This window comes from Anopheles aquasalis, chromosome 3 (genome assembly GCF_943734665.1).
Source record: "Anopheles aquasalis chromosome 3, idAnoAquaMG_Q_19, whole genome shotgun sequence".
NCBI lineage: Eukaryota > Metazoa > Arthropoda > Insecta > Diptera > Culicidae > Anopheles > Anopheles aquasalis.
This window is the reverse complement of record NC_064878.1, coordinates 11,110,001-11,122,500: the sequence shown is the minus strand read 5'-3', so window position 1 is coordinate 11,122,500 and position 12,500 is coordinate 11,110,001. Positions and strand designations below refer to the sequence as shown.

General features: G+C 48.4%; 1 protein-coding gene across 5 annotated transcripts in view; it reads right to left on the bottom strand.

The window, feature by feature from the left end:
* The window catches only part of LOC126576358 (protein O-mannosyl-transferase Tmtc3), a 127,008-nt gene that overhangs the window by 64,891 nt on the left and 49,617 nt on the right, over positions 1-12,500 (bottom strand). For all 5 annotated transcript variants that reach the window (XM_050237597.1, XM_050237602.1, XM_050237598.1 and 2 more), the window contains one exon: positions 7,303-7,384. In XM_050237597.1, the coding sequence (XP_050093554.1) occupies positions 7,303-7,384 (82 nt within the window). The remainder of the gene's footprint in view (positions 1-7,302; positions 7,385-12,500) is intronic.

The window sequence follows — 12,500 nt, the reverse complement described above, 5'->3', positions numbered from 1 at the left end:
TGGTTCACAGACCATCTGCAGGCCGTAACAAAATGCCAAAGGAAAAAAAGAGGGAAAACTGGAGCCCAACCAGCATCGGTGCCATATTCTGGTGCCCATTTTCCCGAGTGCTCCACGGATAGGTGGTAGGGGATGTGTCTGGCATCAGACAGGGGGTGGAAAATAATCCAATATCATTAATCAAGATTTATTACCTATTTACGTTGCTATTATTTCTAAACCGATTCCCTTCCCTTCGCTAGCACCCTGTACCGCTCAAAAACTGGGTCGCAGCACGGGAAAGGGACCGAAAAGCCATCTCTTGCCCATCACTGATGCGGCGGTCACGGTGGTGCATCGATATGGTTGCCGGCGCTATGCTCTGCTGCTGCTGCTGCTCCCGGCTGACATCATCGCTATCATCACCAGATGAGTACCAGCTGCAACGACAGCCCTGCAGAGCATCGCTTGAACCCGAAGGCCGATGTCGATGACGATGCGGATAATGCTGCTGATAGCTGATGCAGTGCGCTGCAAGTCAAGCGTGGAGTGGAAGTGTCAACCGACGAGGACGACGATGACGATGGAGAGATAACCAGATAGATGGAATTGGGAGGGGCGCTTATGTGATGCGCAGTTAGTGTCGGTTGTGGATAAATAGCTTCGCATAAATACAGCTCAGTGTAAAAGAAACTTAAGTCATCATCATCCTAACGAGACGTAAAGACGTAGCAGAGACACAAAACCGAACGATAAAAAATAACTTTTCCAAATGGATTTCACAAAGTCATCAGAGCGTCATTCTTAATCATTATTATCATGATAAAAAAGCGCCTGTGAAAAGTGCAACTGTTAAAAGGCCGGACTAATCCTTCAGTTCCAGATTGAAATGCTCCGTGCAAAGGAGCCAACGATGGAAATGGAACAAAAGAAACAAAAATTGCCAAATGGAAACTTATATTCCGCTCCACTCTTTAAGCTTCTTGACGACTTGCCGCGATTTCTCGCCCTTTAGCTTCGCGCTGTTGGTGCTCCTTCCGAGTGTCCTGATGCCTAGTCCTCCCGAAAAGGCTCCGCATAGAAAACCACAACCTAATCCACCGCAGAATCCGCCGTCGCCGCCGCCGGATGATGATTCCACCGCAACGCCGGAGTACCGGAACGATCCACGAGGTTCCCACCGGATCGACCGGACGACTTTATCTCCGGCACCCGATGCGCGCCGCGTCGCTCCAAGCAATTAAAAACTCAATCAACACCTTTTCCCTTCGCTCGCTTCGAGCTGATCTCGGGGCTCAGGGCCCAGGGACGACTCTGAATGGCGTATGCGCGCGCGCGCGCTCGCTCCGTACGGAGCAGAAGAGAAAGATTTATCCAAAATTGGAATCAGTTTTCCTCATTTCCTTGAGCTTGAGGTTGCGGCTAGCAGCAGGCAGTGGCTGCACCGTGGGGGCTCACGGATTATGCTCGGATGCGGTGCGCTCGGGAAGATGCCACGGCAGGCGGGATGTCGAGAGGGGTAGTGGGTGGAAGAAGAGTTCGATTTGATTCCATTCACCACCGGCCGTGCCCCTCACTGCCGAGTGGTTCGCATTTTGCTCATTTAGAACGGGAGAACCTTCCAGCTGGTGGTGAGGATGTGGTGCAAATGTGGGAAGAGGAGTGTCTAGAACAAGGGAAGCGAATGGTGTCCTGTGTGAGAGGATGAGAAGTGTGCTGGAATTGGTATTTGCGGCGAGTTCATTCTAACGGATCGTGGTTTGTTCAATTCCAAATTCAATTATTGCTATCACACTCGGTTCGTTTTACTCCAGGAGACAAAGTGCGACCGTATGAGTGTGTGGTTGTGTTTGAGGGATAGAGACACATACACACGAAGAGAGAGAGAGAGAGAGAGAGAGAGAGAGAGAGAGAGAGAGAAAAGGACAACGATTTCTCGGGGATTCCACAGCCAAGTGTAGCTCTGGAATGCGACTGGAGTTTAGATTATGATTAATTCCAACTATTTTTAGAGAAAAGCGATTCATGAGATTGCTCAGCCACTTACAAACTCCCTTATTCACTCACAAGTCCAACAAATACTGACCTAACTGTAGCCCGGGAATCTTTTGGGTGCCAATCGATCGGAAAACTGGAGTCACTGTTGCCAGCCGTCGTAGATCACCGTTGCTTCGGTCGATTGAACAGGTGACCCTCTCGACCCCCGACATCTCCGGTCCACCTTACCGAGTCAGTTATTGGCACGCGGAAAACGTAAATTGCGTTGGCAAATCGTATTAAACCGTAATTGGCGGGCACGTCAGTGGGTGTATCCTGCCGACAATCAGGCCAGACAGGATGGCACCTGTTCTGAGGCACAGCAGACATGCACCAATTGGACAAAACTTCTACCAGAGATCGAACATTTTACTGTAATTAAGGAGTGTTTGGTGATACTTTGTATAGAAACGGTTGTACATTTTAAGTATAAGTGTTCGGAAAGGAGTGAGTTGAATGCAAATGTCCAATAAAAATGACGAACTTTCGATTTTCCGGTAGCGAAACTTTACTTTAAATATATTAAAAAGTTAATTTAATAAAGTACTCTTTCTGAAAAGAACTGAAAATAATTAAAAAAAATGTGCATTTTAAACTTGACAGCACCATAAATTAGAAATCATGACCATTCGACTGAATGCTTGCTTCCCGATGTCGCCACCATTCGCTTGGAATAGTTAAACAGAATTATCGTTCAATTGTGCACGAGAGTGTGGGTGGTGGCTGGTATGTTGCAGCTAATTAAGTGCAGTAAGATAATACGACAATCGCAGGCACATTCATCGGCCATCGGGTGCGATGGTCTGCAGCATCAAACCGGGAAACCGGGAGGACACTCGATGTGAATGGCGGCGTCAACCTCGACGGCCTCGACTCGATCACGATGTTTACCGCTGCTTGTGTGGTGCTTGATGGCGCTGCTGGCTGGCGCTGGCCGTAGATCGACCAAATTTAGTCACGATACACACCCTTCCCAGCACCTCAGCTTCATTTTAATGAGTCACGGCCCCATTCCGGGACACAGAGGAGAGAAAGCAGCATGCGGGTAAGGGCACCAAGGAGAGCGAAGGAGGATTAAACTCGATAGACGGTGAAACTTGGATAATTGTTTTCCCCCCTTGTCTGGTGCGGAGAAGGGTGGCTCGCTCGCTAGCGACCGCAGCCAACCGGCAGCCGGAAGTAATTGAGTGTGCGATCGATTGGCCCTGGGTGGGAGGGGGGTGGGGGGAAGCTTGTGGCCGATGCCGAGCGGTCAAGCCTAGACACAATCATTGGCACACCGCAGAGGAATATAATACTCGCTCGATTGCATTATGAAACGTAAACTCGATTGGGTCTGTCTGGTTGTTTATAATCAACGGGTTGCCGGCTCAGTAAGGGTGAACCGTAAGCGATGCATCTAAACCAGGAGCATTAATAATATTCTGTTACAGTGCTCGGGTGAATTGATAGTAACGATGCTGGGTGAACGCAACGATGTTAGAGGTTGATGATTAGACCATAATGCCGATTAATCAAATGGATCGTCGGTAGTAAGATTGCGGTAAATTGTGGTGCGTGCATGAGCGATGGAATTGCAATCGGTTTAATTGTTTTCGGGGCAATAATTTTACTAGGGCCCTTTCGTATCGTCGCATTGCAGTGTAGCACATTCTCCTGATAAGTACGATAAGCATCGTCTATCAAGAAGTGTTGTTGGAAAAAGGTGTGATTTTTTTGAGTGATTTAATTTCAGCTTCATCATCTAGAAGAAATTCTTTGTGTTGCTGCAAAAATTATGCAGCAAAACTCAAATGATCTCAAAGCAGATTACTTCCGAAGCGTAAAAAGAAAGTCGTGCGTGCATAGTTTGCCATAACCAAAAAACTAAACGTTAAATTGAGTTAATTTTTATCCGGTTTGATGCCTCTGATTGTGAAGTAAATTCCCCATTTTCCACCAGAGCACCCACACCCACTGCTGCTGCTGCTGCTGCTGTTCCCCTAGGCCCATAGGCGCAATGGCAGGCGCCAACGATACAAACAAAACGGAGAACAAGGCAAAACAAATAAGCAACAACAACAGCGAAAAAAAAATCGAATGGAAAATGCAATTGCAAGTGCCGTGCCGCTGCACTTTCGGGCGAATGCGTGCGCGATGGTTGTTTGCCTCGCTGAGTGGAAAATCGCGGAAACACGTTGCATCACGTCCACGTCGACGTTTGGGGGGAAAACGCGTGCTGGTAAAAGGTTGGCCGCTTCTCGCTGGCAACTTCGAAAACATTGTAACAACGCACCACCACCACACGTACGCCCATTTTCCTCCCCCTCCATTTTAATCCACTCAACCGGAGGCCATTGGATGCGGTAGCCGAAAGCGCTGGAATTCAAGCAACACCAGAGAGAGAGAGAGAGAGAGAGGGAGGGCAGGATGGATGGATGGATGCAGTGCGCTTGATCGCGAATTTGTTCCGGCTGCGGTACGATGGCACAAACGTTCGCACACTGCGTTACTCTTCATTTGGTTGCGCCTCCCGTTCGTTTAGTATTATTAAATTTCATTTATTGATACCATAAAGCATCGCCCTGTTCGGTGGGTGGCGGTCCCAACGAATGCGCGTTGAATGGAATGCGCGCGTTAGAGCGGAGTGGATGCATCGTTGTAGTTTTTGTTTGTTCTCTTATACGAACTTGTGTGAACGGTGGTGCGATTCCAATTTCCATGTGGCTTGTTTTTTGGGATAAAATACATCTGATGCCGCGCCTGGACGAGTGCATCGAATTCTCGCGCAATTGAAACGATGGAAGATATAGATTTCGTTGATTTTTTCTTCTTGGTTTGGTGATGGATGCAACGGAAACGAACAAACAGTGAGAACAGAAATATTAAACTGATTCTAAACTTGAATCAATAACAAATACTTCATTTTTTGCTTTACAACTTCGACGACAACGACATGCATAAGAGCAATGTCACGGTGAGTATCTTGCATCCGGAATTCATCTACTTCTTCTTAGGCATTCCTTGCTCCACTCACAAATCGCTGATCAGTATTCTGTGCCAAAAACGATAAATCACTCTCTCTCTCTCTCTCTCTCTCTCTCTCTCTCTCTCTCCACCTGACAGAGTTGTTCACTTCGATCGCTTTAATCGCTTTATGACCGGAATATGAAATGCGTGGCGCCATATTTGCGGACATGTCGTACACTAGACGTTCTTCCTGCTTGGCCATCGCTCGGTCCGGCTCGGAACCTCGGCTCGGGCTGCCTTGTTGGACCACATTATCATCATCGAGACGACGAGCTCCCGTCTCCGTTGAGCCAGTTGACTCAATTACGGTCGATTTGCAGTGGTTTGCTCCCCCCACCCTCAGAAAGGAAGGGTCCATTTTCTCGATGGCTTTTTTTCCACCTCCCTTGACTAAATCGGTGCCGATGGAAGGAGAAAAGTTGAAGTGACTCGACGACCACAATCTCATCTCGGCTGCCAGCAGGTTCAGCGAGGAAGTCGGAGAGGGCTATCGTCGGATTCTCGCGCGATACATCGACACCTTTTTGGTAGAAGACGTGGTGCGCTCGTCGAAAGAATGGCGAAACGATGATTGCGCTGGTGCTGTTCCGATGGAAATCGCCGTGGAAATGGTGAACTGTTTCCGTCCACCGGGGGGACCCTCTCTAGGGTCTGCCTGGCTGCCCTGCCTGTATGCAAACGATCAGAGCGATTGTAGAGAGCAAGTGGTTTGTGGTGGCGTGGCCATACGGCTTCGGCTGGCGATCGAACAGCGAACAAAAGCAGTACCGTCCGCCGGCAAAGGATAAGCCCCTGCTGCTGGGAGAAGCGAAAAAAGAGGATGAGGGAGCTGATTATGGCTAAAACTTTTGGCCAGCCAGCTCAAAATCCGCGGCAACTCGGCTCACCAAAGCCGAATACCTCTCGACAACAGCAATACCGAGCGCGCGCGCGCCGCCAGGATGCTTCCTCGTTGTCCTTTATGGGAGGATGAGGAGCGATGGGAATAGAAGGAAACTTTTAAATTGGAACGAATTTTAAACTTTCCACTCCACTTTCTCTACTAAAGCTGATGCGCCCGCTACGGATGCAGAACCGAGGCAACAATGCATTAGCATACTGATGGCCTCTCGCCATTCTCGCTGGCCGTTGTTCTAGCGGAGCCGCTAAATGTGGCAAATTTTCGATATTTTTTTCTGGGGGGGGGGGGGGGTCCAGGAGAAGGGGTCTAGAGCATCGTTTGGGTGTGTGTTTTTGGGGTAAGTCAATTTAGGTTCCAGCTCCGGATGCGGCCAAAGTTCAATCGACTTCCACCATGTATGAAACGAAACTGAGCAGACTCATACAGTGTGGTGGATCATATAGTTTTCCGGAGTGAAGATACTTTGAGTGATTATCATACAAACAAACATGCACACCGGGGTCAAATGCCAGGACATCAATGTGTTGCATGGGGCAGAATTTTTGGAGGAAAATTGTCGTAACCTTTTGTGGACCGTTAAGCCAGGTGCTGGTGCTGGTGCGCCACTCTGTGCTGCCTCATAAATATGGCCATTCGCTCGCTGGCACTGCATGCATCTTCATCATCCATGCCTATTATCCTTAGCACCATCATCATTATCATCATCATCATCATCATGACCCAAGGCTGACCGTGGTTTGGCCGACCAAATGGGGCCAAGTGCTTTCAATGCTCCATGTGTCCAATGTGACACTTTTTCTTTCGACTTTTTTTTTAGCCATTTGCGTCGTTCACCATTTTCCCTCGAAAATCTCGCGCGTGATAAAACGTTCAACTTTACTGCCCGCGAAGACAATTCATCTTTAGCTTGCCGGTCGGCCTGTGGCGAGTGGCTTCGGTCACCAGCAGCAGCAGCAGCAGCACCAGCAGGAAAGGTCAATGGTTGAGCACTGCAGGGAGTTGTTTTTGCGTTTTTTATGACCTGCTAGCACTTCTGCGGATCCTGGCTTTCGCTTTAAGCGTCATAAAACTCATCCGTACTTGGAGTTTAGAGGAAAGTTGATGTGTGGCGGTGCACGGAAGGGTGCAGATAGGTGTGGAATACTGCTGTACCCTTTATTTTCGAGAGTAAAATCGTATAGACGTTCATTGAGAACCTTGCAAAGGATATTGAAATGGTTATGGATTGCTGACTAGAGTGTTGCATTGCGTTCAATTAGTAATCAAACAATGCTGCTGATATAAATTTAGAACACCAAGAAGAGGATAGTTAAAACAAAACTTATTGTTAAGAGCGAAATAAAACGCTCGATTAGACCACCCAATAAAAGACTTACCGCTTCGGTGTGGATCGGATGAACGGCGAAGAGTAGTGCCGCCGCAAAGCTCGCCATCTCGGACAACAGCATGGCGCACATCCTGTAAATGAAAGAGACAGAAAAAGAAAATAGTATAAGCCAGGACGTGTAGGTAGACATGTTTATTTATGCTAACACTTTTGCTATTTCCCATTCACTCGTACGCACACCGCACGAATGGCGTTCGTTCGTTGATTGGTAAACGATGTTCCGTTCGACGTTCCCAGGCCCGACGGTCCGGTGTTTTATGTTCATGTTTACCCCCTTTTTCATCCCGTGCATCCCGTTAGATGAGGGTTGCGTAGGCACATGCCGACGGTCATGCTTGACCGTCACGTAGCTCGTAGCCTGAAAGCGCCGTTGCCCAAGGTCCTTGCTATTCGGACGGAAACAAATAAAACAAAAAACGAAGTAAAAAACGAAGGAACAAACAAGCCCCTGGCACGAGCAAGCAAATGGAATGGAGCGAGAATCGAATGAAACACGGGCCTGGGCAAATATCTGTGGCATTAATTTAATTAGTGCCTCCTGGGGGGAAGGGCCGCCCGGGACTGCGGACTGCTTTGAGGCGAACTTGCGCGCGCTCTCTCTCTCTCTCTCGCTCTCTTGTTTTCATTTCTCGTGGGATGCTGGAATCATCGGTTTGCTTCCGTCCGTCGCTTTATTTTTCTTTCCTTCGCTCTCTCTATTTTACGAAAATGCCCAGAAACCATCATTAACATTACTTGCCATCCTCCCAGCCACTGCTTTTTTCTGTGTTGCCTACGACCGGTCTGTTGACTTTCTCGAGCATTGTAGCATCTCCTCGAGCGTGCCCCATAACCCTCCTTTCACCACGATGGGTAAAGGGTACCTTTTCACCAGGCCAAATGGTCACTAGTCCTTCCAGTGAACGGGGTTTGCCCGAGTCGGCTCGGTAAACGACAAACAATCGGTTGGGCAGACCGGTTCACGGGAGTCCTAGTCCAGCATTAGACACTCCCCCCACCACTAAGAGTAGCGGCAGCAACAGCAGCATTGCCCGGGGGTTTTTAATTTACAATTTTCTTCTTCCCCCTTCTTTTGGCTTACAGTTGCTGCTTTTCCACCGATGGCACCGCATGAGCTATTACTGCTTCACATGGTGCACTGCTTTAATAATGCCTCGTTCTCGGCCCACGCGCATAAAGGAAGCTGAAGCTTCTGGTCCTTGTCCTAGAGTCTAGAGAGTCGTCGGCCAACGAGCCAGTCAGCCATAACCAGTAGGCAATTTAATTGGCTCGAGATGTGGTGCACGAGAGGTCGAGTGCATCGGTGGCAATGGTCGCCTCATTCCGCTCATTAAAATGGTTTATGCTCGGTGGCACTTGGGGCCGAAGCTGGGTCAAGTGGCAGTAGCAGCAGTAGTCGTAGCAGGAGCCACAACTGCATAGCTGCAACCGATTGCATAATGATTCTGCTCGTGTGAATAGGATATAACGAGAGATCGATGGCAGTGAAGGACAAGGAACGAATGAACTGTGTGCTGGTACGTGGATATGTGGAGCAGTTCATCGTTTCTGCAGGAGCCTTCGTTCGGATGTGGGGAGTATTGAACGAAAAGGATATTTAATGCCCCCATTGACGTTCATTTTCTCCATGAAGCATAGCGACCAGTTTGTTAGTGGGCTTAAGCTATACAAAAATTCATGCTTTTTTCATGGATTTACATCGATTTGATGTTTTGTTTTGATTCGTTTCTTTTGTTCTACTTCAGGGGCTTCAAACTGGCGGATCGTGCCAACTTATTTTGTGAATACATTATCCACGGAGTATAAATTTGTCGTGTTTTTTAATTAATTGTTTGTTCTATGTAATTTGATACTATGTATCTGTTTGGGAATTGAAGATATTGGTGTAGATTTTTGTTTGTTCTCCATTTTTTCTATTAGAAACTCTTGAAAGTATGCAATTTTACCGGTTACCTGGCGCCTCCATCATCAGATTTCGGCAACGGAGCTTCATCATTTCGTTTTCCCGGCACGGCGACCAAATGTGGTTTGTAAAATTTAATTAGGCCCTACACCTCGAGATTGTGTTGTGAAATGGCCCGCGGACTGTTTGACTGTTTGAGATTCGGCCCGCTAACTGGCTGTTACTTTCATCTGCGGCACGCATGTTAACATGAGTGCTAAAGGAGTGCACAAACATTAATCTACTTAACGTATTGTCAGGTTAAACGGGTCTACTGCTGTACTGCATGCATTAACGCTCATCTTAACAAAGCAATTTCCCGTCAAACAGCACTCCGCAGCCGCTTCATTGCAATCTGCCACCAAACAATGCTTTCACACATACGAACACATACTCTGGAGCCACCCTACCATCCGTGAATTGAAGAAATTCATTTCACGAATCTAATCGAGCGCACACTTCACGGAATTAAGTGATTCCCCGGACCGAAACCGGCAAACACAGCTTTTGTCGACAAGTAATGTCGACCTGTTTCCTTCTTTTCCTGTTCGGGAACGAAGAAAAGAAAAGAAGAAAAACACATTGAAAAATCCTCTGCAGCTCTCTAAAGGACCACCTACGGGCACGCTTTTCCCTTCTTGCACCAAATGAAGGTGCATCGATGTCGTCGTCGTCCTCGTCCTCGTCCTACTCTGTACTTTACCATTCCGGTCCGGGACCGGCGCGGATGGGGTATGACCTCGCCCCTCGCTATGACCTCGTCCATGCATTGTTCGGTGCATTGTGCCACCGACCCCTGGCTGGCTGGCTGGCTGGCTGGCTGGCTGGCTGGCTATGCAACATTAAACTAGAGTGAACTCAAGTGGCGTCGGTCGTACACGGTTGTCGCGGTGCTCCGATGGTGCAATTGTCCCCGGACGTGATCGCACGCGGTTCGCGTCGTCGTCCGTCTGGACCACCCTGGATGGCGGCTCTGTTCACGTGGAAAAAGGGGGTCAAGTCGTCCATAGACCGAGCACTGGCTCAAGTGGGCCGACACTCAAAATGTGAAGACCACCGAAGGTTCCTCTACAACACAATGGTTACATGCACTGGACCGAATACTAGAAATGGCAGCAGCGGCAGCAGCGGCAGCAGCAGCAGGAAACCTCATTCGTTACGCCATTTTATTGTCGGTACTCTGAGCTGGTGCATGTGTATGTGTATCGCTTTTACGTGAATACCACTAGCGTGAGGAGCATGATTTGTCAGGTTGTTTCAACCTGGAGGGATTGTTCAGCATTTTACCGCTTTGGCGACATCTATGCTCGGTGACCGGGCGGGCACGTGGTGCCCGTGCCCGTGATTGGATCGCATTCGCTGCTGCAGCATTGCAAATGAAGTTATTTATTGGATTGCATTGTACTGCTCCTGCTGCTGGGGTGCCAACAATGGCGATAAATATTTGAAACATTCCCCGTCGTGCCGTTGGAATGTCGTGCTTTCGGGCGATTATCAAAGGGAGCAAAAGAGGTCGTGGGACATCCTGACCTCCGGGCAGCCAGCAACAATGGTTTCGAATGTAATGTGCTGGTTGGTGGTGAGTGATTTACATAAATGCGCTCGCTTTGAAGATTGTAATGACATCAATCAAAACCATCAATAATCCAAAAGGGGGCGCGGTGGTGCGGTGATTTTAAACATGAAATTATTATGTTTCGTTCGTAGAATTCCACTCCTTCGTGCAACAGGCCAACATACACGTGCTGATTGACGTGCCATGGCATCAATCAGCGGGAGGTAGCGTCATAATTTCAAAGCATTTCCCGATGCTTGGTGAGTCCTCTGGCGTGCTTTCTTCTTCGAAGTAAAAGGGGACGCTGCCCTGTTGACCGCCATTTAAGGACACCCATCAATTACCGTCAATCACACCATCATCTACCACCGGCGCATCGTGACCGTTAGGCTTTTGTTTCATTTCATGTTTCATGCGCGCACAGCGTAGACCTGGAAGAGGTCGACGGTAGGCGACAGCAATCGCTGCATGAAATCAACCAACGTTAATGTTGTGCCGCGCGTGTGTTTGGATTGGTTGACAAACATTCTAATGACTTCCGTGATGCCCTAGACGCCCTTTTGCCCTTTTGCTGGTTGATACACATTCTTCTCGATCGATCGCTATCGTGTTTTTCCAACGCCTCCAAAATGACCGCTCGTTGATTCCGATGGAACACATCTTGCGATGGCCATCGTGCAGGCTGTTGAGGACAACAAAATTCCGTTTGTCGCGCGATGACATACACAGCATAATTGGGTGACAGCAGGCCACTCCTGTCCGCCCTTTGTTATGTCACTTGGAGCGTGCTGTAGCACCAGAAAGAGTGGCAAATATATCGTTCGTGGAATACAATTAAGCGTGCACGGTTGAAAGCACACAAGTTCGGGAAAAACGGGGACCAAAAAACAAGGCACGCGACTGGAACACGCCCGCAATCTGGTCTGGGCTCGTTATTACCGCTCGATAATGATATTAGAGTGAAATTATTGTTCCAACGAACCATAAACTGGATAACATATAATCCCACCGTACGCACACCGTTCTGGCCAGGCCAGTCGAGGCAGTGTCGAGGAGACAATTTCATTCCAATTCGTTCGGCTCAGTGCCGGCAGTATTCTGTTTTTCGCGAATTTTCCAAAAATTCAAAGTGGTGCTGGCACAAATTATTTCCCTCGCCCGGGGCATTCCGCAACGGGGTCTGGTGCACAACTGGCGCATAGAACGCTCGCTGTTGTTGTCCATCATCGCGCCGGTATCATCATTTGGTGTGTTGGTTATCAGCTGAAGCCAAACTGCAACAAACACCTCTCTCTCTCGCGTCGTGCACGGAATCGAACGCATTCGTGGACCAAAAATGATGATCGAGCGATGAACATTCCGCTGGGTGTGGTGTTGGTTAGAGCATTCTCGACAGATTGATGCTGTGTGCTAGATGGATTCTAGTGCGCTACGTTGCACAAATACAACGGAATGACGCCACCAGAAAATTCCAGTCCAGCCTGGCGAAAGGTGATTGCTCCGAACTAAATGAAATTCCGCGATACAAGCGATTATGATGGACGGAAGTGTACAAAAATTTTCAAAAATAATGAAACGAATGATGAAACTCTGTTATCGCGCAAGCGGCAGGATTGTAGTGGCCCTGGCACTGGCAGCAGCCAGAAAAGTGATTAGCATTTCGGGGAATAACTTTTAATGAGAAAATAGC